Genomic DNA, 23,086 nt, shown 5'->3' on the forward strand with positions numbered 1-23,086 from the left:
CTCACATTATAATGTAGCCAAATGCCAGATATATGGTAAGAATACATGCTTCAAGAATTGAGACAGGAAGGGATCACTGTGGGGCTCTGCTGTTTTTTTCCTCTAACAGGGTCCATAAAGATAAGCTGAGAGGAACAGAGACAGCATTCTAAGCCCAGGGCACAATTTAAACAGATTGAGGAGGTAGGAAAGCATGTGATATGTTCAAGTTAGGCAAGTTTGATAGGAGTAGTGGCACCTGTAGATAGATAGAGAAGCATGAAGTTGTTTTGATAAAAATAGAGGATCTTAAATGCCCCAATGAGAAGTTTGAACTTTATTCTTCAAGTTATTGGGAATTTTTGAAACATTTTGAGCAATAATATTCTAAAGTTAATTTGATATTGTATAGGTTGGATTGGAAAAAGGAAAAATTAAAGGTAACATGCATCTGCATGTAGTAGCATAAATTAGGGAGGGGATTGTGATGGGTGGAGGCAAGATTTTGAATTAAAATGCATAACTAGATTATTGAGAGAAATAGGGAAGTCCAGAAAGTCCACAATAGAGAGCTGTTTTGTGTGAAAGGTGATGAATAATGTTGTAACATGTTGATTCTGCAGTAGCAACAGGACATACAATGCTCACTGCCATGTATGTGCCAGGCATTGTACAAGGATCTTTTTATATAATCATGTCTTTGAACTGCCATTCTTCCAGGAAATTGTCATTTTCCTGATTTACAGATGAAGAAACTGAGGCACAGAGAAGTTATTTGACTTGACCGAGGTCATAAAAAGAGGCAGAACTAATATTTGAATCCAAGCCTGACCATAAAACCTATGCTCTTCCTGCTATATCACATAAGTTTTGCTGAGATATTTAATTTAGCATAAATGGAAGATTTATTTATTTATTTATAGCTACTTAGCTATTAACATAGCGAGTTAATGGCAGAGCCCTGTTATCACTTTGTTTTTTAAAGCCAATATTAATAGCGTTTATCGATTACTGTATGCCAAGCTCAGGATAAGTACTTTTAATGCACATGTTAACGAACCTCTCAACAATCTTGTATACACTGTATACTTAGAGAAGTCAAGTACCTTGCTTATGACAAATAGTCGCAGGAAGTACTACATCCCATTTCTGTCTGACTCCAAAGCCCATGCTCTTAACTTTTATGGTTTTGTTTAGAATCTTGGATTTGGGGTTGAGAAATTCACCTAGTCTGAATTTTTTTTATTTTTTTGCGGTACGTGGGCCTCTCACTGTTGTGGCCTCTCTCGTTGCGGAGCACAGGCTCCGGACGCGCAGGCTTAGCGGCCATGGCTCACAGGCCCAGCCTCTCCACGGCATGTGGGATCTTCCCGGACCGGGGCACAAACCCGTGTCCCCTGCATTGGCAGGCGGACTCTCAACCACTGCGCCACCAGGGAAGCCCCTAGTCTGAATTTTAAACAAATAATAGTTTTATTGAAATAAATTAATTCCCTCATTTTTATATATACAAAACCCTTACTGTTGTTTTGAATTCTTGATTTCACTTCCTTGTCACTCTTTCTCTGACTTCCAAATTTAGAGACTGATCAAATCAGAAAGACAAAGTTTTTGAGCTGTCTGCATTTCCTTCCATTCATCAGCCCATATAAACCATTATCTAATTTTAATTCAGGAGGATCATCTCCATACTCCTTTCATTTACAGTGCTTTTCATGCTCTCCCTGCTCCAAACCCCAAATTGTTCACGTATTTTATGTATCACAGAACATTTAGAAATGCGTAGTTAGGGGGGAATAAGTGGTAGGGAACATTGTATAAAAGGAATTCTTTTTCATTCAGCAAATACTTATCAAACAATTTCTTACTTCAGTCATCCTAGTTTATTTACCCTTTGCCCCTGTATCTTATATTTCAACCATTAAATTGCATCCAGGGCTTTTTAGAGCCTTTTCTCAGTTTAGTTTATCTTTAATTATGGTTCCTATATCTTAAAGGTGTGATATACCAGTTTATCAGTTTCTGTATTATAACCCTGTTAAATTTTTGTTTTAGATCTTGCATTATATTTAACTACATTGCTTATGACTGACTGAATTACATTAAGGTTTTTTTGTTTTTTAGTTGTTCTTCCTAACCTAAAATCAGAAGCTACACCTTGCCTTCTATCTGTAGATCTATTTCATGTTTTGGTAAGTGTTCAGTAAATTTTTTTTTTAGTCACTCAAGCTTAGAATTTCGTGTGTTTTCCTCATTGAAATTTATGCTCTTTGTTCAAGATTATAAATTATCAGTGTTCAAAGTTTAGTCTCTTTTGTCCATTCCCTTTACAAATAGATACAGATTTGACTGAGACCATGAAAATCACTTTAAAAATGAAACCACATTTACCCTTTACTTTGTAATAGGTCTTATTCTAGTTGATTATATTTAGTTAGTGTCTATACAAGCAAACTTTTTCTAATAATGTATTTTCCCCCTTCCTCTTTTCCCCATCTTGTTTACATTCTAAGCAGTGAATGATGGGGTGAGCTGTCTTAAAATCATTAATTATTCGTGATAGGGACCAGGCCATGGGTGCATCCAGGCTTCCCCCAAAACACCTATGGTTAGGTGGCAACTGTTTTGTGAGTTTCTTGCACAGCTTTTCCATCCCTGTGAAGATTCCATTCCTTCAAAGCGAGTTCTCTAGAAAGAGCCATGGTGAAGTTGGGAGCATGGAGTTTGTGGATGCAAGGTTAGCCAGTATCCTCTACCCAGTGGTTGTCTCCCTATCTTTTGGAATCTCTTGGGGGAACCTTGAAAAGAATGCTGGTAAATGGGCCCGACCACCTGAGATTATGATTTGATTGGACTGGGGTGGGGCCTGTGTATCAGTGTTATTTTAAGAGCTCCCCAAGTGATTGTAATGTTGAATCTTCTAAAACCGCAGGGTTGAGACCACTACCTAGAACTAGAATAAGTAGACCCAGCAAAGGGTTAAATCTGTTTGGCGATGACATTTGTCCTCTATTTGTGGTATATTATATTATAAAATATCTTGTTGAATAATTAGGAAAAATATGGTGGTTATTAAAAAAAAACACAAACAGTGCAGGATCTGGTGTTCTTTACATTTAGTTATGAGATTAACTTGTGTTGGTCTTTGTTGTTACCCATGTTGATGTCCATTTTCTCTCATAGGTGGGTACCGTGTTAGCGTTCCCATCCTTGTATTGGGATGATGCTGTTGATCTGCAGCCTTCATCAATTAGTTCTTCCTATAACCACCTTTATCTCTTCCATTTGATCACCATGGCACACATGCTTCAGATACTTCTAACCACAGACACAGGTAAAGCTCCCATCAGTTGTTAACTGTAAATAACATTTGCCCATGATTTATTGGCAAAATAAATTATGCTTGTGATTAATCATTTTATATATTTCTAAGTTCTGTATTATGTCTCTTATTGAATGACTGTTCATTTGTTTCTTTGCGGATGCTGTTTAAACGGAAAGGTTAGAAGAACTGTGACAGGAATAATTAGGTCAACCACTTGATTCTCTAACTTGCAGCTGCTCTCTAGGTATACAGGGAGACCATTTGGATCTGCTTTTCCCTTTCTTTTTTTTTTTTCAAATTCCCCAATCTCAAGGTTGAGGATTAGTCTCTCCAGTGTTTGTTCCTACCTAAATACTTTCAGCCTTTCGATAAGCCTGTCTACGAAACATTCTTGATTCCTCCAGCTAGAATGATAGTACTTTGTTCATTTTATAGCAGTTATTACATAGTGTCTTATTTTATAGTTATATCTTACTGTTGTTCCACTCCTTTCCCTGCTTCTCCTTTCTCCCTGCTCCTTCTTGCCTACTGTTTCTTTAATAGGGAACATTCAAATTTCAGAATCTTCCCTCATAAGCTTCAAGTGTCTAGCAACTTTTGTTATACCCAGTAAGAACTCAATAAATATTTTTTGGATGAATGTTCATTTGAGGATACATGAGTAATATCATGGAATTGTGGTATAGTTGTCCTTATAGACTCTGCTCTTAATAGAAAGCAAAGTTGGGTTTTGAGTATCAGTGATCAATAAAGGCTACTGAAAGTTCAAATAATTTAGAGGACAGATAATTAAAGTGACCTTAGAACAGTATCTAGCAAAATTACATATGCATTTACCTTTTGACCCACCAATCCCACTTCTAGGAATCTACCCCAAAGCTCTACTGGCAAAAGTATGAAAGGATATAAGCACAGATTATTCATTGTGGCATTATTTGGAATAGCAAAAAACTGGGAGATTGGTTGAATGACCTATGGTATATCCATATAATGGAATGCTGTGCAGCTATAAAACAGAATGAACAAGATCTATTGAAGAAGTGATCTCCAGGATATATTATTAAGTGAAAAAAGTAGGGTACAGAACACTAGTTTTAGTATATACCTTTGTGTGAGGTATTTTGTGTGTATTCATGTGTATACATTCTTACATATATTCATACTTGCTTATTTTTTTAATAAATGAAACAACAGAAGTATAAACCGAAAACTGATTAAAAAGAGTTGCCTCTAGGACAAAGTAAAGAGTACAATACTTTGAGCAAAGACTCTTGTGAATGTCTTTTTAATGTAGTTGATTTTAGAACCCTAATTATACTTAACTAAAAAAAAAATCTAAATGGTGAAAATAATTTTTTGACAATTGAAAACAACAAATGAACCTAACAAGTGTATCAAGAAAATAATTGCTTAAGTGACTTTAAAAAACAGTATTTCAACTGTACTTCCCTAGTAGGATATATTCTGATAATGGAAGAACTACAAAAAAAATCTTAAATTGAACTCAGTTAGTGGTATCAGTAGTACTAATATTGTTATTTTGAAATTATTTTAGGCGGTTTTTAAACCAAATAAGTGATTGTGTTAATGTCATTGGGAACCAAATTTTCAGTATAAGAAGGAAGACACACAAGAATAAATTCAGAAAAGTTAAGTAAAAACCAAATAATCTCCCAGTCACAATCCCTGCAAGTTATTTTTTGGGTGTCAACAGACTGATTGTAAGTTTATATGGAGAGGCAGAAGACTCAGAATAGCCAACTCAGTATTGAAGGAGAAGAACAAAGTCAGAGGACTGATACTACTTGACTTTAAGATTTACTGTAAAGCTACAGGAATCAAGACAGTGTGGTACTGGTGAAAGAACAGACCAATGAATCAATGGAACAAAACAGAGAGCCCCCAGATAGACCCACATAAATATAGTCAATTGATCTTTGATGAAGGAGCAAAGACAAATGGAGGAAAGATAATCTTTTCAACAAATGGTGCTGGAACAACTGGATATCCACATGCAAGACACAGACACAGATCTTACACCTTTCCCAAAAATTAACTAAAAATGGATTATAGACCTAAATGTAAAAATACAAAACTATAAAACTCCTAGAAGATAACATAGAAGAAAACCTAGGTTACCTTGGGTATGCAGTGACTTTTTAGGTACAACACCAAAGGTACAATCCATGAAAGAAATAATTGGTAAGTTGGACTTCATTACAATTCAAAACTTCTGTTCTGCAAAAGATTATTATCAGGAGATTGAGAAGATAAGGCACAAACTGGTTGAATGGATTTGCAAAAGATGCATCTGATAAAGAACTGTTACCCAAAATATACAAAGAACTCCTCTAAGATTCAACAGTAAGAAAACAAACAATCTCGTTAAAAATGGACAAAAGACCTGAACAGACACTTTGCCAAAGAAGATATCCAGATGGCAAATAAGCATATGAAAAGATGTTTACAATTAGGTGTCATTAGAGAATTACAAATTAAAACAACAACGAGATACCAGTATACATCTATCAGAATGGGCAAAATCCAGAACACTGACAGCACTAAGTACTGGCAAGGATGTGGAGCAACAGGAGCTCTCATTCATTGCTGGTAGGAATGAAGCCCATGCCACTTTGAAATACAGTTCAGCAGTTTCTTAACCAAACTAAACATGCTGCTACCATGCAGTCCAGCAGTCACACTCCTTGGCACCTACCCAAATGAACTGAAAACCCATGTCCACACTAAACCTGCACACAGATGTTTATAGCAGCTTTATTCATAACTGCTAAAACTTGGTAGCAACCCATATGTCCTTGTGACTGGATAAACTGTGGTACATCCAAGCAATGGAGTATTCTTCAGTGCTAAAAAGAAATGAGCTGTGAAGCAATGAAAAGACATGGAGGAAACTTAAATACATATAACTAAGTGAAAAAAGCAAATTTGAAAATGCAACATGCTGTATGATTCTATGACATTCTGGAAAATGCAAAACTATGAGATAGTAAAATGACCAGTGGTGATTGGCAAGGGTTAGGGGAGAGAGAGGTGAATAGGCAGAGCACAGAGGGTTTTTAGGGTTTAATGAAACTACTCTGTGGGATACTATACTAATGGATACATCTTATACATTTGTCAAAACCCATAGAATGGGGCTTCCCTGGTGGCGCAGTGGTTGAGAGTCAGCCTGCCGATGCAGGGGACACGGGTTCATGCCCTGGTCCGGGAAGATCCCACATGCCGCGGAGAGGCTGGGCCCGTGAGCCATGGCCGCTGAGCCTGTGTGTCCGGAGCCTGTGCGTCCGGAGCCTGTGCTCCGAAACGGGAGAGGCCACAACAGTGAGAGGCCCGCGTACTGCAAAAAAAAAAAAAAAACCTGTAGAATATACAACAGCAAGAATTATCTCTAATGTAAACTATGGACTTTGGGTGATAATGATGTGTCAATATAGGTTGTAACAAATGTGCCAGTCCTGGTGAATGGTACTGATAGTGGGAGAGATCGTAGGTGTTTGGGAACAGTGGGTATATGGGAAATCTGTGCTTTTCTCTCAGTTTTGCTGTGAACCTAAAGCTGCTTTAAAAAATAAAGTTTATTAATGTAAAAAGATCTTGTTACCTGGGTGTGTGAATTTGTCAAAATTCATTAAATGGTGCATTTAATATTTGTGCATTTTATTGTATGTAAAATTTACCTCATACTGAAAAAAACAGTCATATACAAATATTGAACTCTTACATTTAAATTGGAAATATCAGTATGAGTTCATGATATATTTTCCTTTAAAAAAAAAAAGTGTATTTTCTAAAGAGACCTTAATTGAAAAAGGAAAAGAACTGGCAATATTCAAGGTAAGAGACTCAGGGTAATTTTAACTGTGGCCTTTCAGATGAATTAATGGATAAACAAAATATTTTTAAAACAAGAGAGTACTACTCAAATGTGCTGTACCCATCCCTCGCAGCAGACTGAAGATAGGCATTTTTATCCCCATTTTAATACAATAAAACTAAAGTTCAGAGAACTTCAATGGCTTACACAGAATTTTAACTTAAGTGGGAGAGGTGGCAGTTGCTGGAAAGGTTTAGGATGGTCCTACTAAAGGTTAAGGATAGATTATGGAGGAAAATAACCCCACAAGATTCTTTTTATGTGTCTCTTTGCTTGAGCAAGAAGGCAGAACAGCAACCTACTTTCCTTTCTAGAGGTTGAATTTCTACCTGCTAGACAGGACAGCTAGGAACCCAGAGCAGGTAGATGACCACTAATTTATTTACCTGGTCATGTTATAATGAGGTAAACATTTATTAAACATCATGTTTAGCAAGGCTGTGATTCTGCCCGATTTGTTTCTCTAGCTAACATACTGTTAAAGTTTACGTAACAGTTTTAATATTCAGGATCAACAATTTAGACTGAGAACAAGGGAAAGAACCTCAGTTGAGTTGACATTGCTTATTTTCCTGGAACCATGAAATTGAGGTTTAATTGATAAATTGAATAGCAAATTCATAGATTTATCTTTCAGAATTTCTTTTTCAGGTCTCCCCCTTGCACAAATTCAAGAAGAGAGTGAAGAGGCTCGTTCTGCATCTTCTTTCTTGGCAGAAGTTTCTCAGTATACAAGTGGGTGAGTAACAGTCCATTAGTCCAGTCTATTTCAGTATTGTTTTTATAATTCCACATCTTTGTTCAGTTGTTTGGCGGTATAACTTTTTTTTTTTTTTTTTATGGTATGCGGGCCTCTCACTGCTGTGGTCTCTCCCGTTGCGGAGCACAGGCTCCGGACGCGCAGGCTTCAGTGGCCATGGCTCACGGGCCTAGCCGCTCCGCGGCATGTGGGATCTTCCCGGACCAGGGCACGAACCTGTGTCCCCTGCATTGGCAGGCGGACTCTTAACCACTGCGCCACCAGGGAAGCCCGGCAGTATAACTTTTGAACCATTTTAATTCCAGTTTTTAAAAATCAGTTAAAAGACTTTTGGAATAACAACAAGTAAAACCTACCCATTCATTTGTTTCTGAGTCTAAAACAAGTTTTGACACATCTTTACTCTTGTAAACTGTTATGGGAACATAGGCAAAAGGTGATAAAATTTTAACAATATGCAGCAGTTAGAATTTAAATAAATGTAAAAAGTTGAAAATAGGTTGCCCTTTTAAAGCAATTCATACAGTTAATACATTTAACTACCTAGAGGTTTTTTAAGGCTGCTGTGAGTAATATGTGAAATATATTGGCAATGCAGAGGTTAAAACCAAAAGTACAACAGAGTGCTCTGCTGCGCTTCATCTGCTGCCAAGTTCTGCTCTTTGTTTTCATCTTCTTCGCCAGTCAACCTTTTTCTTTTAGTTTAAGTAGTGAATATGTGTGCGTGTGTATTTATTTTTATGTTAATAGACTTTTTTAGAGCTGTTTTAGGTTTACAGAAAGGTTGACTAGAAAGTACAAAGAGTTCCCATTTCCTCCCTCCCCCCACCAATTTCTCCATTATTAATGTCTTGCATTTGTGTGGTACATTTGTTAAATTGTTGAACCAGTATTGATACATTGTTATTAACTACAGTCCATAGTTTACATTAAGGTTCACTCTTTATGTTGTAAAATTATAGTATTATATAGATTAGTTTCACTGCCCTGCAAATCACCAATTTTAATACAGAAATCAAGAAAGTATTAACTTTTTTTTTTTTTTTTTTTAGCTAACTTGGCTGATTTGGTTAGTTATTGCTAAATATATTTGCTCCACATTTCATTACAAGGGTTAGGAGAAAGAAAAAAGTAGTTCTTTGCCTTAAACATCTACCTGGTAAAAAATGCAAGATTTGTGGTTTTCTTTAGCTAGTTAAATATTTTGTTTTAAATATTTAAAAATTAAATGGATAAAAAATTATTTAATGCTTAACTATGTTTTTGAAAGGGGATGTGTTTACAGTCTAGATTTTAGTCTGATCTGTATTCTGTTCTCTTCTGGAATTATTGCCTCTTAGCTGCATTGGGTGTGGTATTCCTGGCTGGTATTTATGGGTCTCGTTGAAGAATGGCATCATCCCTTATCTTCGCTGTGCTGCATTGTTTTTCCACTATTTACTTGGAGTAACTCCACCTGAAGAACTATTTACCAGTAAGTAGGAAAATGAAATCACAGAGTAGTAAATAAAAGACTTTTTTTGTTACCTTCAACCTCAGGAATACAAGGTGAGAGCAGGCAAAACCACTTCATTCCTCACCTCTTTCATCAGTGTTCATTCCAAACATGTGTGCGCCCCTGCCCTGGTGTAGGTAAAAGGTGAGGCCAGAAACCAGATTAGCCTCACAGTCTGCAAAACCTATTCATGGCTCCTATCTATGTACAGTTTTTGTACTTGAGCTTACAATATACCTGCACGCAGAGTATAATGGTTAAGGTATACAAAAAATTAGAAAGATTGATTGCTTTTAAGGGAAGAGAACTGTTTGGCTAAGTAGGAGGAAATTTTTATTATATACTCTGTTTCTTGAATTTTGAACATATGACTGTATCTATTATGAAAGAGTTAAAATGCTGCTGGGAAAGGGCTGTTGTGATAAACCAAGGCTATGTGTATTTGAGTAACAGAATCATTTCCTTTCTCCTTTACTTGCCTTAAATCTACATCAAGGTAGAGAAGGTTTCCTTGTGGCTTTGTATGGGTAAAAATCAGAAGGTTTGTATGATTTTGGAAGAGTCATCAAAATTTGCTCAGAGATTCTTTCTTTTGTCCTTTTCTCAGGTCAGCCTTAAGAAGGTTCTGTATCTTGAACTCAGTTGAGTAGGGTTTGTTAGATGTAGGTTTGTTCTGATTCTGTATAAATATGATGCTACTTTCCAAGTGGTTGTCAGTACAGATGTGTTGTTTTCATTTTTTTAAAAATCATATATTATCTAGTTAGTGCTGTAGTATGGCAATGGATAAGATAAAGTCCTTTCTTTTATTGAGAGGAGATGAAATATAAACAAACAGATAAATATATATAGTATAACGTGAAATGGTAATAAGTGCTGCAAAGAAAAATAAAGCAGGTCATGGGAGTAGAGAATGCTGGGGTAGAGTCATGGAAGCCTTGTTTGTGAGGAGATATTGAGCAAAGGGACATTGAAAAAGGAGATAGGGTTGAACTGGGCGGGTGATTGAAGGAAGAGTATTCCTAAGCAGAAGGAACAATAACTGCAAAGGCTTTGCTTGACATAGTCAAGGAAGAGTAGAGATGAGTGGCCGAAGCTTATTGAACAGGGGAAGGGTGGTAGGAGATGAGGTCCAGATCAGGTAGGGCCTTTATGCCACAATAAGGACTTTTGTATTTTTGTGGTGGTTTGCTGTTGGAGAAGTCTGATCAGGAGAATGACTCAATCATATTTAAATGGATCACTGTAAAATAAATTAATTAATTAAAAAAAAAAAGGATCACTGTGTCTTGTCACCCACAGTTTCATAGAGTACAAAGTATACTCTGTGTAGACAGAGTATAGAAATGAGCATAAACAGTGTAGAAACTCTACTGTTGACCAGGTAAGAATAATGTACTTATTAAATGTATTTTCATTTCCTTGCAGATCCTGCAGAAGGAGAGTACAGTGCACTCTGTAGCTATTTATCTTTACCCACAAATTTGTTCCTGCTTTTCCAGAAATATTGGGATACTGTAAGGCCCCTCCTGCAGAGGTACTGTGGGGTTAAAATATCATTATTGGGTTATTATACAGTTTGAAAATGTTAAATTAAAAATATTTGCTAAGCTCTTAGATTGATTAGCATCGTTTGAAGGGGTGACAAAAATATACGAGATTCCTAATTCACACACATAAGGAGTTGGGGATAAGACCAGCAGCAATGGGCAGCTGGAATTTCTGCTTGTTCCACCATGACTACCATTCATGGTTCTTATTTTCCCTACAGCTGCTATCTCATCCCAGTTTTAAATGGGGTGGGGGGTGGGTGGAGTGAGGGTAGGTCCTGTTGTAAGCAGCAGTACAGTCACAGTTAAACATCGGAGGAACCCAAAGTGGGGCTACAATAGTAGCATATCTCATATGGTAGCACATATCTCAGCAGGGTGACTGAGGAGGAAATAAAGGTCATTTGGTAGATCAGAGATGTATCTAGTTAAATTTCCTGTGGAAAAGTGTGTCTTTTTTTAATTAAAAATTTCTTCCTACCCCATTACTTACTGGCCCTTCTGATCACTCTCTACCCTCCAAACCTCCAATCTCCTTACCCTATCTTTGCTGCCACCATTTTCCATCTTTTTTTTTTTTTGAGATATAATTGACATATACCATCATTTTAATAATCAGTTCTCATCGTGTTACTCTTACTTTATTTCCCCCATTAAAGATTCTGGCATCCAATTCCAATACTTGTTGCAGGGGGGCGGGTTGTTTTTCCCACGCATCCAGCAAGTAATTCTGCAGCATCAGCTGGGTGTCCTGCTATTCAGCTCAATCCTGATGCTGTCTTCCTGGAGATGCTGTCAGATTCCATGGGTTAAGGGCTCAGTCCGTAAAACTGACGACGCCACCTCCACATACTTCAGAAAGAGCCAGTCACAGTCCAGGTTGTCACCTGTGCTCACCAAAAGACTATAGTTTGATTAGTCTGTAGAGCAGCTCACAGAACTCAGAGAAACGTTTTACTTACTAGATCATCAGTTTTTTATCAAAGGATATAACTCAGGGCCAGCCAGATGGAAGAGACACATAGGGCAAGGTATGAGGAAAAGGGAGCAGAACTTCCACACTCTATCTCTGAGCACACCACTCTCCCTGAATCGACACGTGTTCACCAGCCTGGAAGCTCTCCAAATCCTGTCCTTTAGAGGTTTTACGGAAGCTTTATTACATAAGCGTGATTGAGTAAACCATTGCCGTTGGCGACTGATTCATCCTCCACCCCTCTTCCCTCTCCAGAGGCTGGTGGGTAAGGCGTGGCTGAAAGTTCCAACCCTCTAGTCACTGGTTAGTTCTCCTGGCTACCAGCCCTCATCCTTTTGTTCAAAAGCCACTTTGTTAACATAACAAAAGACACCTTTTTCACTCACGTCACTTCGGAAATTCCAAGGGTTTTGGAAGCTCAGTGCTGAAGTTGTGCTGACCCGTCTGTGCCAGGAACTGGGTCAGAGACCAAATATATTTATTATTGTTAAAAAAATTAAGTTTGAAGATCTAATTGGCTTTATTAAATGTTTTATGAATGGGCAGCATCCCATCTAGCAAGTAGAAAGGAGCCTTTTATAGTCAGCAAGGAGGTGGGACAAGGAAGTCAAATGAGAAAAGGATTATTTCAGGCAAGGTAACCTTCCTTTGCGGGACAAAAGGATCTGTTAGGCAGATTACCTCACTGGTACTGACCAGGAAATTCCAGACCGATGGGTAAAGATTTCATTTCTGGGGAAGGTTGAAACTGCAATTAGGTTTAGGTGTTAAGTCTTGGTTTGATGGACGTGGGCTTAGCACAAGTAACTTCCATTTGGGGCTTGTCTCTTTTTTAATGTTATCAGTCACAGTATCACACCCTTGATTTCCTTTAGTCTTTTCAATTTTCTACCCTTTTTCTTTCTCCTTTTTCTTTGATCAGTGTCTTTTTCCCTGCATGCCCATGTGAGGATTTGTGTGAATGTCCGCCCATCTCCTGACACCTTTCTCTGTGCTCTTACCTCTTCTTTTGGGTTCTTTTCTGTGTTTTCTCATTTCTCATGAGGTATTCTGATTTTCAGCGTGATAAAAATGATTCCAAAAAAAAAATCAGTATCATGCTTTGTGTTGAATGCAATCACAGTAGGTTATACTAATTTTACCTTTATATTGTTGGAGTCGATACATTTTTAACTTGCCATTTTAGTTTAGTGTTAAAAATTCGAACTTTGAAACAAAGTCTGTACCATTCCTGGCTCTGCTTGTCTCAGAGCCTTTCCTCATTGTCTGCTCTGAAAGGCAGGGGACTGACCTCTGTAGGCCATATTTCCCAATCTCCCTCGTCTGTTGGCTTCAGCCTGTGGGAGGCACTGGCAAGATATTGGAGGTCAGGAGGAAGAGAGAAACCTGTGTTTAGACCACCTCTCTCTGCCTTGTGGGGCATCCCTGACAATGGCTACTGTCAGTTCTACTGATGTTCTACTGGATGTCAGAACATCTAGTTCCCACCAGACAAGTCTACTGTAGTTCTAGCATCCACCAGTGACCCTGAGCTCCAACAAAACCACTCCAAAAATATTATTTTGTTCCTCCAGCCTGGGAAGGGTAGTAGCTTCCTGTTATTGGCTAATCTTTGGGTTGCCTTGCCTTTTTTGACTCCTGGTTGGCTTCTCAGCCCTTCTGTCACCTTTATTTCTAATTCCTAGTATTAAATTCCCTCTTGTTAAAATAGAGTGGTTTCTGTTTTTCTAGTAATAGATAACCTTTTAAAAAAGAAATTAATAAAAGAGGGGGGTAAATAGACAGCAAAAAGAAGGGGAGAAAAGAAAGGGAGAAGAAAGGGGGACAAGATATAAGGTAAAAGAAGTCTAGCAGAGGGCACATGGAAAGAAGGGACAGAGAGGTTTGGAGAGGATGGCTCCGTGAATATTCCACTGAAGTTGTGATGACCCATTTGCTTTTTCTCTCTGCTCCCCATATAGATGGTGTACAGACCCTGCCTTACTAAACTGTCTGAAGCAAAAAAGCGCCATAGTCAGGTTGGTTTTACTTCTCAGTCCTTCCCCATCTACAAGTTGTGTTTCCAAAAGTAGTTGGTTGATGAGGATGCTTTCTAGTCTGTTGTCTTCATTCTCACTCAGCACATTGTTTCTTACATTTCTGTTAGGTCTTTGCCGGAAATTCGATTCTTCGTACAGTTGATTTTTTTCTTGGAGTGGCTGTCCTTTCCCTCTTAAATTGTTTGACACCACCAGCACCTTAAGCTAGTGCATACCTGTTAAAAGGCTTCTTGGAACTGCTAGTGTATTAAAATGAGAGGGTAGTGACAGTATTCATATAAACCACTTTTTTTCCTTTTGAGAATAAAGATATAAATAGAACTATTCCCTCCTCCCCATCTCTTCCTTTCTATAAGCTTAGAGACTACCCAGCAAAACTTTTCTTCAGCCCCCCTATCTCCCTTAAGTTATGGTTTAATCAAAATCCATTTCTTCCTCAAGGACAGTTTTGTTTTATTTATTTATTAATATTTTTTGGCTGTGTTGGGTCTTTCTTGCTGTGCGCGGGCTTTCTCTAGTTGTGGTGAGCAGGGGCTACTCTTCGTTGTGGTGTGCAGGCTTCTCATTGCGGTGGCTTCTCTTGTTGCGGAGCACGGGCTCTAGGTGCGCGGGCTTCAGTAGTTGCGTCCGTGGGCCCTAGAGCACGTGGGCTTCAGTAGTTGTGGCACGTGGGCTGAGTAGTTGTGGCTCACGGGCTCTAGACCACAGGCTCAGTAGTTGTGGTGCACGGGCTTAGTTGCTCCGTGGCACGCGGAATCTTCCCGGACCAGGGATTGAACCCATGTCCCCTGCATTGGCAGGCAGATTCTTAACCACTGTGCCACCAGGGAAGTCCCCCTCAAGGACCATTTTAAATGTTACCTTCTTCCTGAAGCCTATCCTAACACATCCTCTCATATGTGTCTGTTCATGTGTGTGTATGTGTGTCCCAGCCAACACTGTAAATCACTGAACAGTAAACTCAACAGTGGCCAGAACCGCATGCTTATCTTCTTTGCGTCCCCTCTAGGGCCTGGTGTGTATTATGTACAGTCTCTGATTTTTATTCAAATTGCATTGCGTCAATAAACAAGCAGAGGAATTGACCCCAGCCTTAAATACTAACACCAGCACAAATTTTTTTTTTTATGGCTAAAGCAAACATTGTGAGACAGTGTGCATTTGCTACCTTCTTTTCTCATCTGTTTTCACCCCTTGAGTTCCTTTCAGCTTCTCCTTAAATGTGCATATGCTGCTGCCTAAGACTTAACCCAACTTTAGTGATTTAGAGATTATAGATCCACCTCCTGTGCTCAGATGCAGTAGTGTTCACATCACCAAGAAAAGAAGAGTTTAAAAGATGAGTACATATTTTAGCACTATTAATCTCACAGAAGTCGTTGTGTGCCTTTTAGACATCTACTGTTTCCCTAGCATGGTACTAAACTAAAATACTCTGAGAGAGTTAAAAGGTACAATACATACAGCTTTTGGTCATAGGTAGTTTATAGTCTAATTATGTACATAAATGAGATACAGTATAATAATATATGGAATATACTGTTAATGCTATAGAAATGTAAAGAGTAAATATTCTTAATGATGTAAGTTTAGTCTTAGAGGAGATAATTTTTAGCTGAACACAGAAGAGATTATAGTAGAATTTGAATTGACTGGGGTTTGAGAAGAGAATTTCATGTTATTCAGATGACCTTCCCCAGGACATGCATGCAAGGCTTTTGTCATATTACTATGGTGAGAATGAATAACATTTGCAAGCATGTAACAAGTACTAAGTATATTATGTTTCACTTCAATATCTTATTGAGTTCTCAACAGCCCTTTGAGGTTCCTTGATACTATTCATTTCTTAAATCAGCATGAGTATTTAATGTTTCTCTCCTCACACCCCCCACCCCGGAAATGTGTTACTAAATTGAGGGTGTGCCCTATGATTGAGAAAGTATAATACGTTTATTCTCAGTTTACTGACCAGGAAACACAGGATTAGGTTCAGTGACTTGTCAGGTGTCAGAGAATTTAGGATATGTAACCGGGCCTGTTTGATTTCAAAGTCTGTGTTCTTAACTACTACTTTATATTACCTTCCTAGACAGTATAGAAATATAGCTAGAACAATTTAGTCTTAGGAGGTAGTAGGAGTTGGGTTTGGAGAGGAAACCAGCTGATGAAAGATCTGGAATTCTAGGCTGAAAAGTTTAGATTTAATCTAGTCAACAGTAGGAATTGCTATGGATTGCAAATATGAATCCTTAAACTGTTTTTTTGGCCACGTCACACGGCTTGGGGGATCTTAGTTCCCCGACCAGACCAGGGATCAAACCCATGCCCCCTGCAGTGGAAGCACGGAATCCTAACCACTGGACCACCAGGGAATTCCCCTCCTTTCATTATTTTTAAAACATTCTTCCTTCTGTTATTTGGTCTGTTTTTGATCTGGGCTTATTTACTCATAAAATAAAATTGCCATTTAAATTATATTTCTAGGTACCCTAGAAAAAGAAATAGTTTGATAGAGCTTCCTGATGACTATAGCTGCCTCCTAAATCAAGCTTCTCATTTCAGGTAAGAAGAAATATATATTTAAAACTTTTTTGAGCTTGCAAACTCACCACCACTAGCAAACATTTTTTAAAAGTGACCACTGAGCATCCTCTGTAACAGTGATTTTCAATCCTTTTTTTTTAATCAAGGTGAAAATCACATAACATACAATTTTGTATAATTCATTGGCATTTAGTGTATTGCCAATGTTGTGCCACCACTGTTTCTCTCTAATTTCAAAACTTTTTGATCACCCCAGGGAAACACCTTGCATCCACTAAATAATCATTCTCCATCCCGCTCTTTCCCGATTCTGTAGTAACTGATAATCTGCTTTCTGTCTCCATGGATTTGCCTATTCTAGATATATTATATAAAAGGAATCATACAATCTATGACATTTTGTGTCTGGCTTTCTTCACTTAGTATGTCTTTGAGGTTCATTCAAGTTGTAGGATGTATCAGTACTTCATTCCTTTCTTGGCTAAATAATATTTCATTGTATGTATATACCAAAGTTCATTAATCTATTCATTGGTGGGCATTTAGGTTGTTTCCCTCTTTTGACTATTATGAATAATGCTCCTACAAACATTCATGTACAAGTTTCTGGTTGGACATATATTTTAATTTTTCTTGGGTATATATACCTAGGAATAGAATGCTGGGTCATTATGGTAATCCTATGTTTAACATTTTGAGGAACCATTAAACTGTCTTCCACAATGGCTGCACCATTTTACATTCCCACCAGAATGTATGAGGGCTCCTATTTCTCCATATTCTCACCAGCACCTTTTATTTTCTCGTTTGTTTGTTTGTTTTTTAATTAAAGCGATCCCAGTGGGTGAAAAATGGTAGCTCACTGCGGTTTGATATACATTTCCTTAATGATCAAGGATGTTGAACATCTTTTTGTGTGCTTGTTACAGATTTGTATATTTTCTTTGGAGAAATGTGTGTTCAAGTTTTTTGCCCATTTTGTTTATTTATTTTTCATTTATTTTTTTATTTTTTAATTGGGGTATAGTTGTTTTACAATGTTGTATTAGTTTCTGTACAGCGAAGTGGAGTTCCCTGTGCTATACAGCAGGTTCTCATTAGTTATCTATTTTATACATATTAGTGTATATATGGCAATCCCAAGCCCATTTTATAATTGGACTATCTTTTTTGTTGTTGAGTTGTAAGAGTTCTTTTATTTTCTGGATATTAAACCCTTATTAGCTTTTAATTTGCAAATATTTCCTCCTATAAGTTGTGTTTTCATATTCTTCATAGTGTCCTTTGATGTATGAGTCCATCTTATGTTTCTTTCTTTTGTTGCTTGTGCTTTTGGTATCAAAACTAAGAATTTGTTGCCAAATCTGAGATCATGAAGATTTATTCCCGTGTTTTTTCCAAATGATTTTATAGTTTTAGCTCATATTTAGGCTGTGAATCTGTTTTGAATTAATTTTTGGAATAAGGTAGGAGGTACAACTTCATTCTTTTTTCCATGTGGCTTCCAGTTGTCCCAGCATCATTTTTGGAGACTGTTTTTTCCCCCTCATTAAATAGTTTTGGCACCTGCTTTGAAAATCAGTTGGTCACAGATGTTTGGGTTTATTTCTGGACTCTCAATTCTGTTCCATTGGTCTATAAGTCTATCCTTATGCTAGTACCACATTTTTTAATTACTGTACCTTTGTAGTAAGCTTTGAAATTGTAACATGAGAGCTTTCCAACTTTGTTTTTCTTTTTCAATATTGTTGTGACTATTTCGGGTCCTTTGCGATTAAACTGGCATTCGAGAATTGGCTTTTTCATTTCTGCAAAAGGGGCAATTGGGATTTTAATAGAGATTGCATTAATCTATAGATTGCTTTGGAGAGTGTTGCCTTCTTAACAAAATATTAAGTCTTCCAGTCCATGAACATGGATGCCTTCTATACTTAGGCCTGCTTGAATTTCATTCAGTGATGTTTTGTAGTTTTCAGTGTACAAGACTTTTCCCTCCTTGATTATATTTATTCGTAGGTATTTTATTCTTTTGAAAGCTATTGTAAATGAAATTGTTTTCTTAATTTCCTTTTTGGATTGTTCATTGCTGGTGTATGTATGTATGTATGTATTTATTTTTGGCTGCATTGTGTGTTCGTTGCTGCACGCGGACTTTCTCTAGTTGCGGTGATCAGGGGCTACTCTTTGTTGCGGTGTGCGGGCTTCTCATTGCAGTGGCTTCTCTTGTTGCAGAGCACGGGCTCTAGGCGCATGGGCTTCAGTAGTTGTGGCTTGCGGGCTCTAGAGCGCAGGCTCAGTAGTTGTGGTGCACGGGCTTAGTTGCTCCGCGGCATGTGGGATCTTCCTGGACCAGGGAAGCCCTGCTGGTGTATTTAAACACAACCGATTTTTGTCTGTTGATCTTGTACCCTGCAACTTTCCTGATTTCCACTAGGTTTTTTTTGTTGTTGTTGTTAATGGTTTCTTTCAAAGAGCATATGTAGGAGAGTTAATTTAAAGTCTTTGTTTATTATGTCTCATGGCTGGGCTTCCTTAGGGATGATTTCTGTCAGTCTCTTTTTGGTTTCCTGTGAATGGGCCATACTTTTCTGTTTCTTTGTAAGCTTTGTTGAGAATGGGACATTTTGAGTATTGTAACATAATAACTCTGGAAATCAGATTCTTACCACATCCCAGGAATTACCATTGTTACTTGATAAGGCTGTAGTTATCTGTTTGTTTTAGTGACTTTTCCAAACTGTTTTTGCAAAGACTCTATTCGTTGTGTGTTCACTGAAGTCTCTGTTCCATTATCTCTGTGGTCAGCCAGTAACTGACAGAGATTTCCTTAAATGCCTGGACGCAATAAGAAAAAAAAAAAAAAGAGAAGAAAAGATATAAAGACTATCTACCTCTTTAAATCCCCTCTACTACCATCACCGCCAAGGAAGCTGCTTCAGCCCACGGGAGCTGAAACAATGGTTAGTTTCTGTGCCAGCCCCTCAGTGAACTGCCAGGCAAAACTAAACATACAACCCTAATTTTTGAACACAAGGTCCCTCTTGCCCACCTTGGCACCAGCATGCTGCACCAGGATTGTGGGCAGCCACCCCCATAGCTACCTGCTGTGGGGCTGGGGGATAAGGGATGGTAACCACTACACAGAATGCCAAAATTCACTGAAATTTACTAGCCTCATTTTTGTCAAGCACTCCTCTGGACACTGCAAGTGTTTGTCCTGACTCTTGAGTTCCCAGGATAATTGCTTCAGACAGTTCTTGCCAGATCAGTAGTTGTTCTGGTACAGGAACCACACTGTTCTCAACTTCCCAAGCAAGTAGCAGTCTTAGAAATATCTTTTATACATGTGTATTTAAACACTGTTTTACACGCATTACAGTGTGGTGACCACATTCATTCACTGAAATGACACTGAAGAACACTTTTTTTTCCCAAACACAATCTTATATGGAAGCTCATTATAACAGTAAAACAGATAACATTGTGACTCAAAGCGCAAGCCTGGGTACTGGAAAGAGGAATAGCCTTTTAGCCCCTTAGCCTTTTCTGGCACCATGTTCCTCCTACCTCAATCAGATTAAACACTACTCTAAAGCAGTGTTTCCTAAATTTCCTTTTATCTTCATCTTCCCTTTCACTGATCACTTTCAAATCAAAAAAATACTGGCTGATAAAGACTAGTGAGAAGCAATAAAAACAAGTTACATTGTGCTCATTGCTAATACCATGTATGAATTACCTGTTAGTTACTTTTATAAGAGAACAACATGAGCTTAAACCCATGATGCTCTATGATAAAATTATGTTCAATAAGGTTAACAGTAATTTTTGTTTTGCCTTCTGTAATATGATGCAAGTTATTTGAATAGCATAAATTAATGAGCAGCACACCACCAGTGAAATGTCACTGAATGGAGAAATCATATTTGTATCTGCTTCAGCCATTGGTTTGTGAATATTTCATATTTGAATCACAATGCATCATCTTGAAAATAATAAGCCAAAATTATTATTGATGCAGTTCTGTATCCTTGACAATCCAGTAGCATCACACATCACCCATAGCAAACCAGACTGATAATGATGACATGGAACTAGCAGTAACTAGTAATTAAAAGGCAAGAATCTCAGTAGCTTGAAAATCAAAGCCTATTCAAGACTCCGTTGATAATGTACTGGTGACAAGGCACTGTTTTCCCAAATTACAGAAATTCCAAAGCTCAGTTAGGCGTTTTGTAATGTTCCTGAGCTTTGTGCAACAGCTAAACTTCTTACTAAACTTAATTAGAGCTCTCAGTAAACACAACTAACTCTCAAATTTAAGGGTACTAATTAATAATTCCAGTTAACTGCCTTGATCTATAAGGTGACTTAGTCTTTATAACTATATGTTAAATAACTTGCTGTCATTTGAAGGACTCAAAAGAAGAGATTGCATTTCAGGGTCATCTTAAGGCTTGAAGAGCCCTTCTTTGGCCCACTCTGAGAATCACCACCCTACAGAATGACTAAGGAAATTCTCTTCTTTAGTTATAACCATTGCTTTGAGCCACAAAGCCAGGGGGTTTAACTGGCCCATCAGGGGCTTGGGCAGCCCATAGTTCAGCCTCTATTACCAATTTCAGCTCCCTTGCTGCTTGTCTCAGGCAGATTAAGGTCAGCCAACTAAAGAAGTGACTGAATCACTTTACCTCTCAGCCCTCCAAAAATTAGCTGGATGATTTCAGAGACTGCGTCCAGCTCCAAATTCAGTGATTTTCCTAATCTTGGGGCTGCATTGGTATCACAGACACCCTGTGAATAGATATTGTTTTCTAGTCATTCAAGGGTATCATGCTGTTGGCTCTGAGTGTTAATCATTAATCACAGTGACGATGCTCCTGAATGATATTAGTACTTATTGGTTTCAAGTAAAAATAATAATAAATCTTATGCTCTCTTCCAGTTTTATTGTTACTACTAGTTTCCATTAAGACTGAGTCATCTCTAGTGGAGGAGGGTGGCTGGTCAGTACTGTATTTCAGGGGCATCACTCCCATTTTCCTCTATAGGATGGGACTCAGCCATCCTGTGCTAAAAGTTAAAGAAGATGTTGGCTTTATCCAAAAAGAGCAACACCCGGGGAGTGAAAATAACCCTCTCATCTACAGGAGACAGGAATGGAATACCTATGCAGGGAGTCCCTCTGCTCCTGTGTAGAGAATAGTGATTTTCTTATCTTGCCTAAGAAAGTGGGCATCAGAGAATAAACTGTTAATACCATATTAGAGATTTGTTTTGGTGCTCTTTATTCTGACCCAATTGTGGACATCAATGGATCTCTCCTGGGGTTGCATTTATTTTTTTCTGTCCAAATTGATGCTTGCTTTATGTCCATTATACAGCAGAGATAGGAGTATAAGAAGCTCCTTTTACAAAGATAGCCGTTATCACTTTAATTCAGAGAGTGATACCCCTCTTGGGGGCATTATAGCAAGGCTCTAGCATGCCACTGTGTCAAATGGCCAGATCTCATAGTACTACTTGGTTCAAACAAGTAAACTTTGTCACTTTTTCTTTCCCAAGACTTGGCTGTGTTTCACAGGTGGAAAGGTGCATCATCTCAAAGACTGCAGTCTCCCCTTTCAACCCTAAAGATCTCAATACTTCAAAGAAGTGGGGGAAATGTGTTTAAACCCTTACTGAAAATTGTGGTTAAAATAACAACAGTAATTGTATACCTTCAAGGTCATTGCTCCAACACTGAGGACACAAGATTGACTAAACCAATCCAGAGGGGGAGCTGACTGTGAATTGGTCGTGTCAGATGAAGACTGGATTCTCTAAATGCATCTCAATCTCAAGGCATATTTAAGTGCCACACTTTGTGGGAATTCACAGAACACTGCATATTTAAAAATAAATTTTCTTACTATGAATTAATCAGAAGACTTTTTGTTATCTTCTTAAGGAAAAGTATTAAAAAGGAATCATCTAATTAAATGTTTCCTTGTGTTTTAAGAGCTTTCTTTGCTGCAAAGCAGCCAGTGATGAAAACACTGCTAATACATCTAAAACACTGCTAACTGATTATATCATGCTTTTATTATTTCTCCACCATACTGAATGTTTTCTTCCCTTTTGAGGTGCCCACGGTCTGCAGATGACGAGCGAAAGCACCCTGTCCTCTGTCTTTTCTGCGGAGCCATACTGTGTTCTCAGAACATTTGCTGCCAAGAAATTGTGAATGGGGAAGAGGTGGGAGCTTGCATTTTTCATGCCCTTCACTGTGGAGCTGGAGTCTGCATTTTCCTAAAGTAAGTAGGAAGCTTCATTATGAACTTAGGGAATCTGAATCCAGTCTGGAGGCCATCATGGCAGGACATGGTATGTTGATAGGATATGATCTGTCAGAAGTTAGAGCATAGACCTGTTATTCACATGCAATTGCATTTGAAAAGATACTTAAGTATCTTCTCAAAGGTAAATAATAGTTTAAAAAATATGAAGTAAGTAGTTTGAAAAATAAGGAGTTAAAAAT

General features: G+C 38.0%; 1 protein-coding gene across 5 annotated transcripts in view; it reads left to right on the top strand.

Moving 5' to 3' along the window:
* The window catches only part of UBR1 (ubiquitin protein ligase E3 component n-recognin 1), a 168,866-nt gene that overhangs the window by 139,867 nt on the left and 5,913 nt on the right, over positions 1-23,086 (top strand). For 4 of the 5 annotated variants that reach the window (XM_029237186.1, XM_029237187.1, XM_029237189.1 and 1 more), the window contains 8 exons: positions 2,104-2,171; positions 3,163-3,313; positions 7,851-7,938; positions 9,300-9,433; positions 10,883-10,991; positions 13,942-13,998; positions 16,507-16,584; positions 22,692-22,862. In XM_029237186.1, the coding sequence (XP_029093019.1) occupies positions 2,104-2,171; positions 3,163-3,313; positions 7,851-7,938; positions 9,300-9,433; positions 10,883-10,991; positions 13,942-13,998; positions 16,507-16,584; positions 22,692-22,862 (856 nt within the window). The remainder of the gene's footprint in view (positions 1-2,103; positions 2,172-3,162; positions 3,314-7,850; positions 7,939-9,299; positions 9,434-10,882; positions 10,992-13,941; positions 13,999-16,506; positions 16,585-22,691; positions 22,863-23,086) is intronic. The other variant, XM_029237188.1, reaches the window with a different exon arrangement.

This window comes from Monodon monoceros, unplaced genomic scaffold, assembly GCF_005190385.1.
Source record: "Monodon monoceros isolate NGI ecotype Baffin Bay Population unplaced genomic scaffold, NGI_Narwhal_1 Super_Scaffold_21, whole genome shotgun sequence".
In the NCBI taxonomy this organism is placed as follows: Eukaryota; Metazoa; Chordata; class Mammalia; order Artiodactyla; family Monodontidae; genus Monodon; species Monodon monoceros.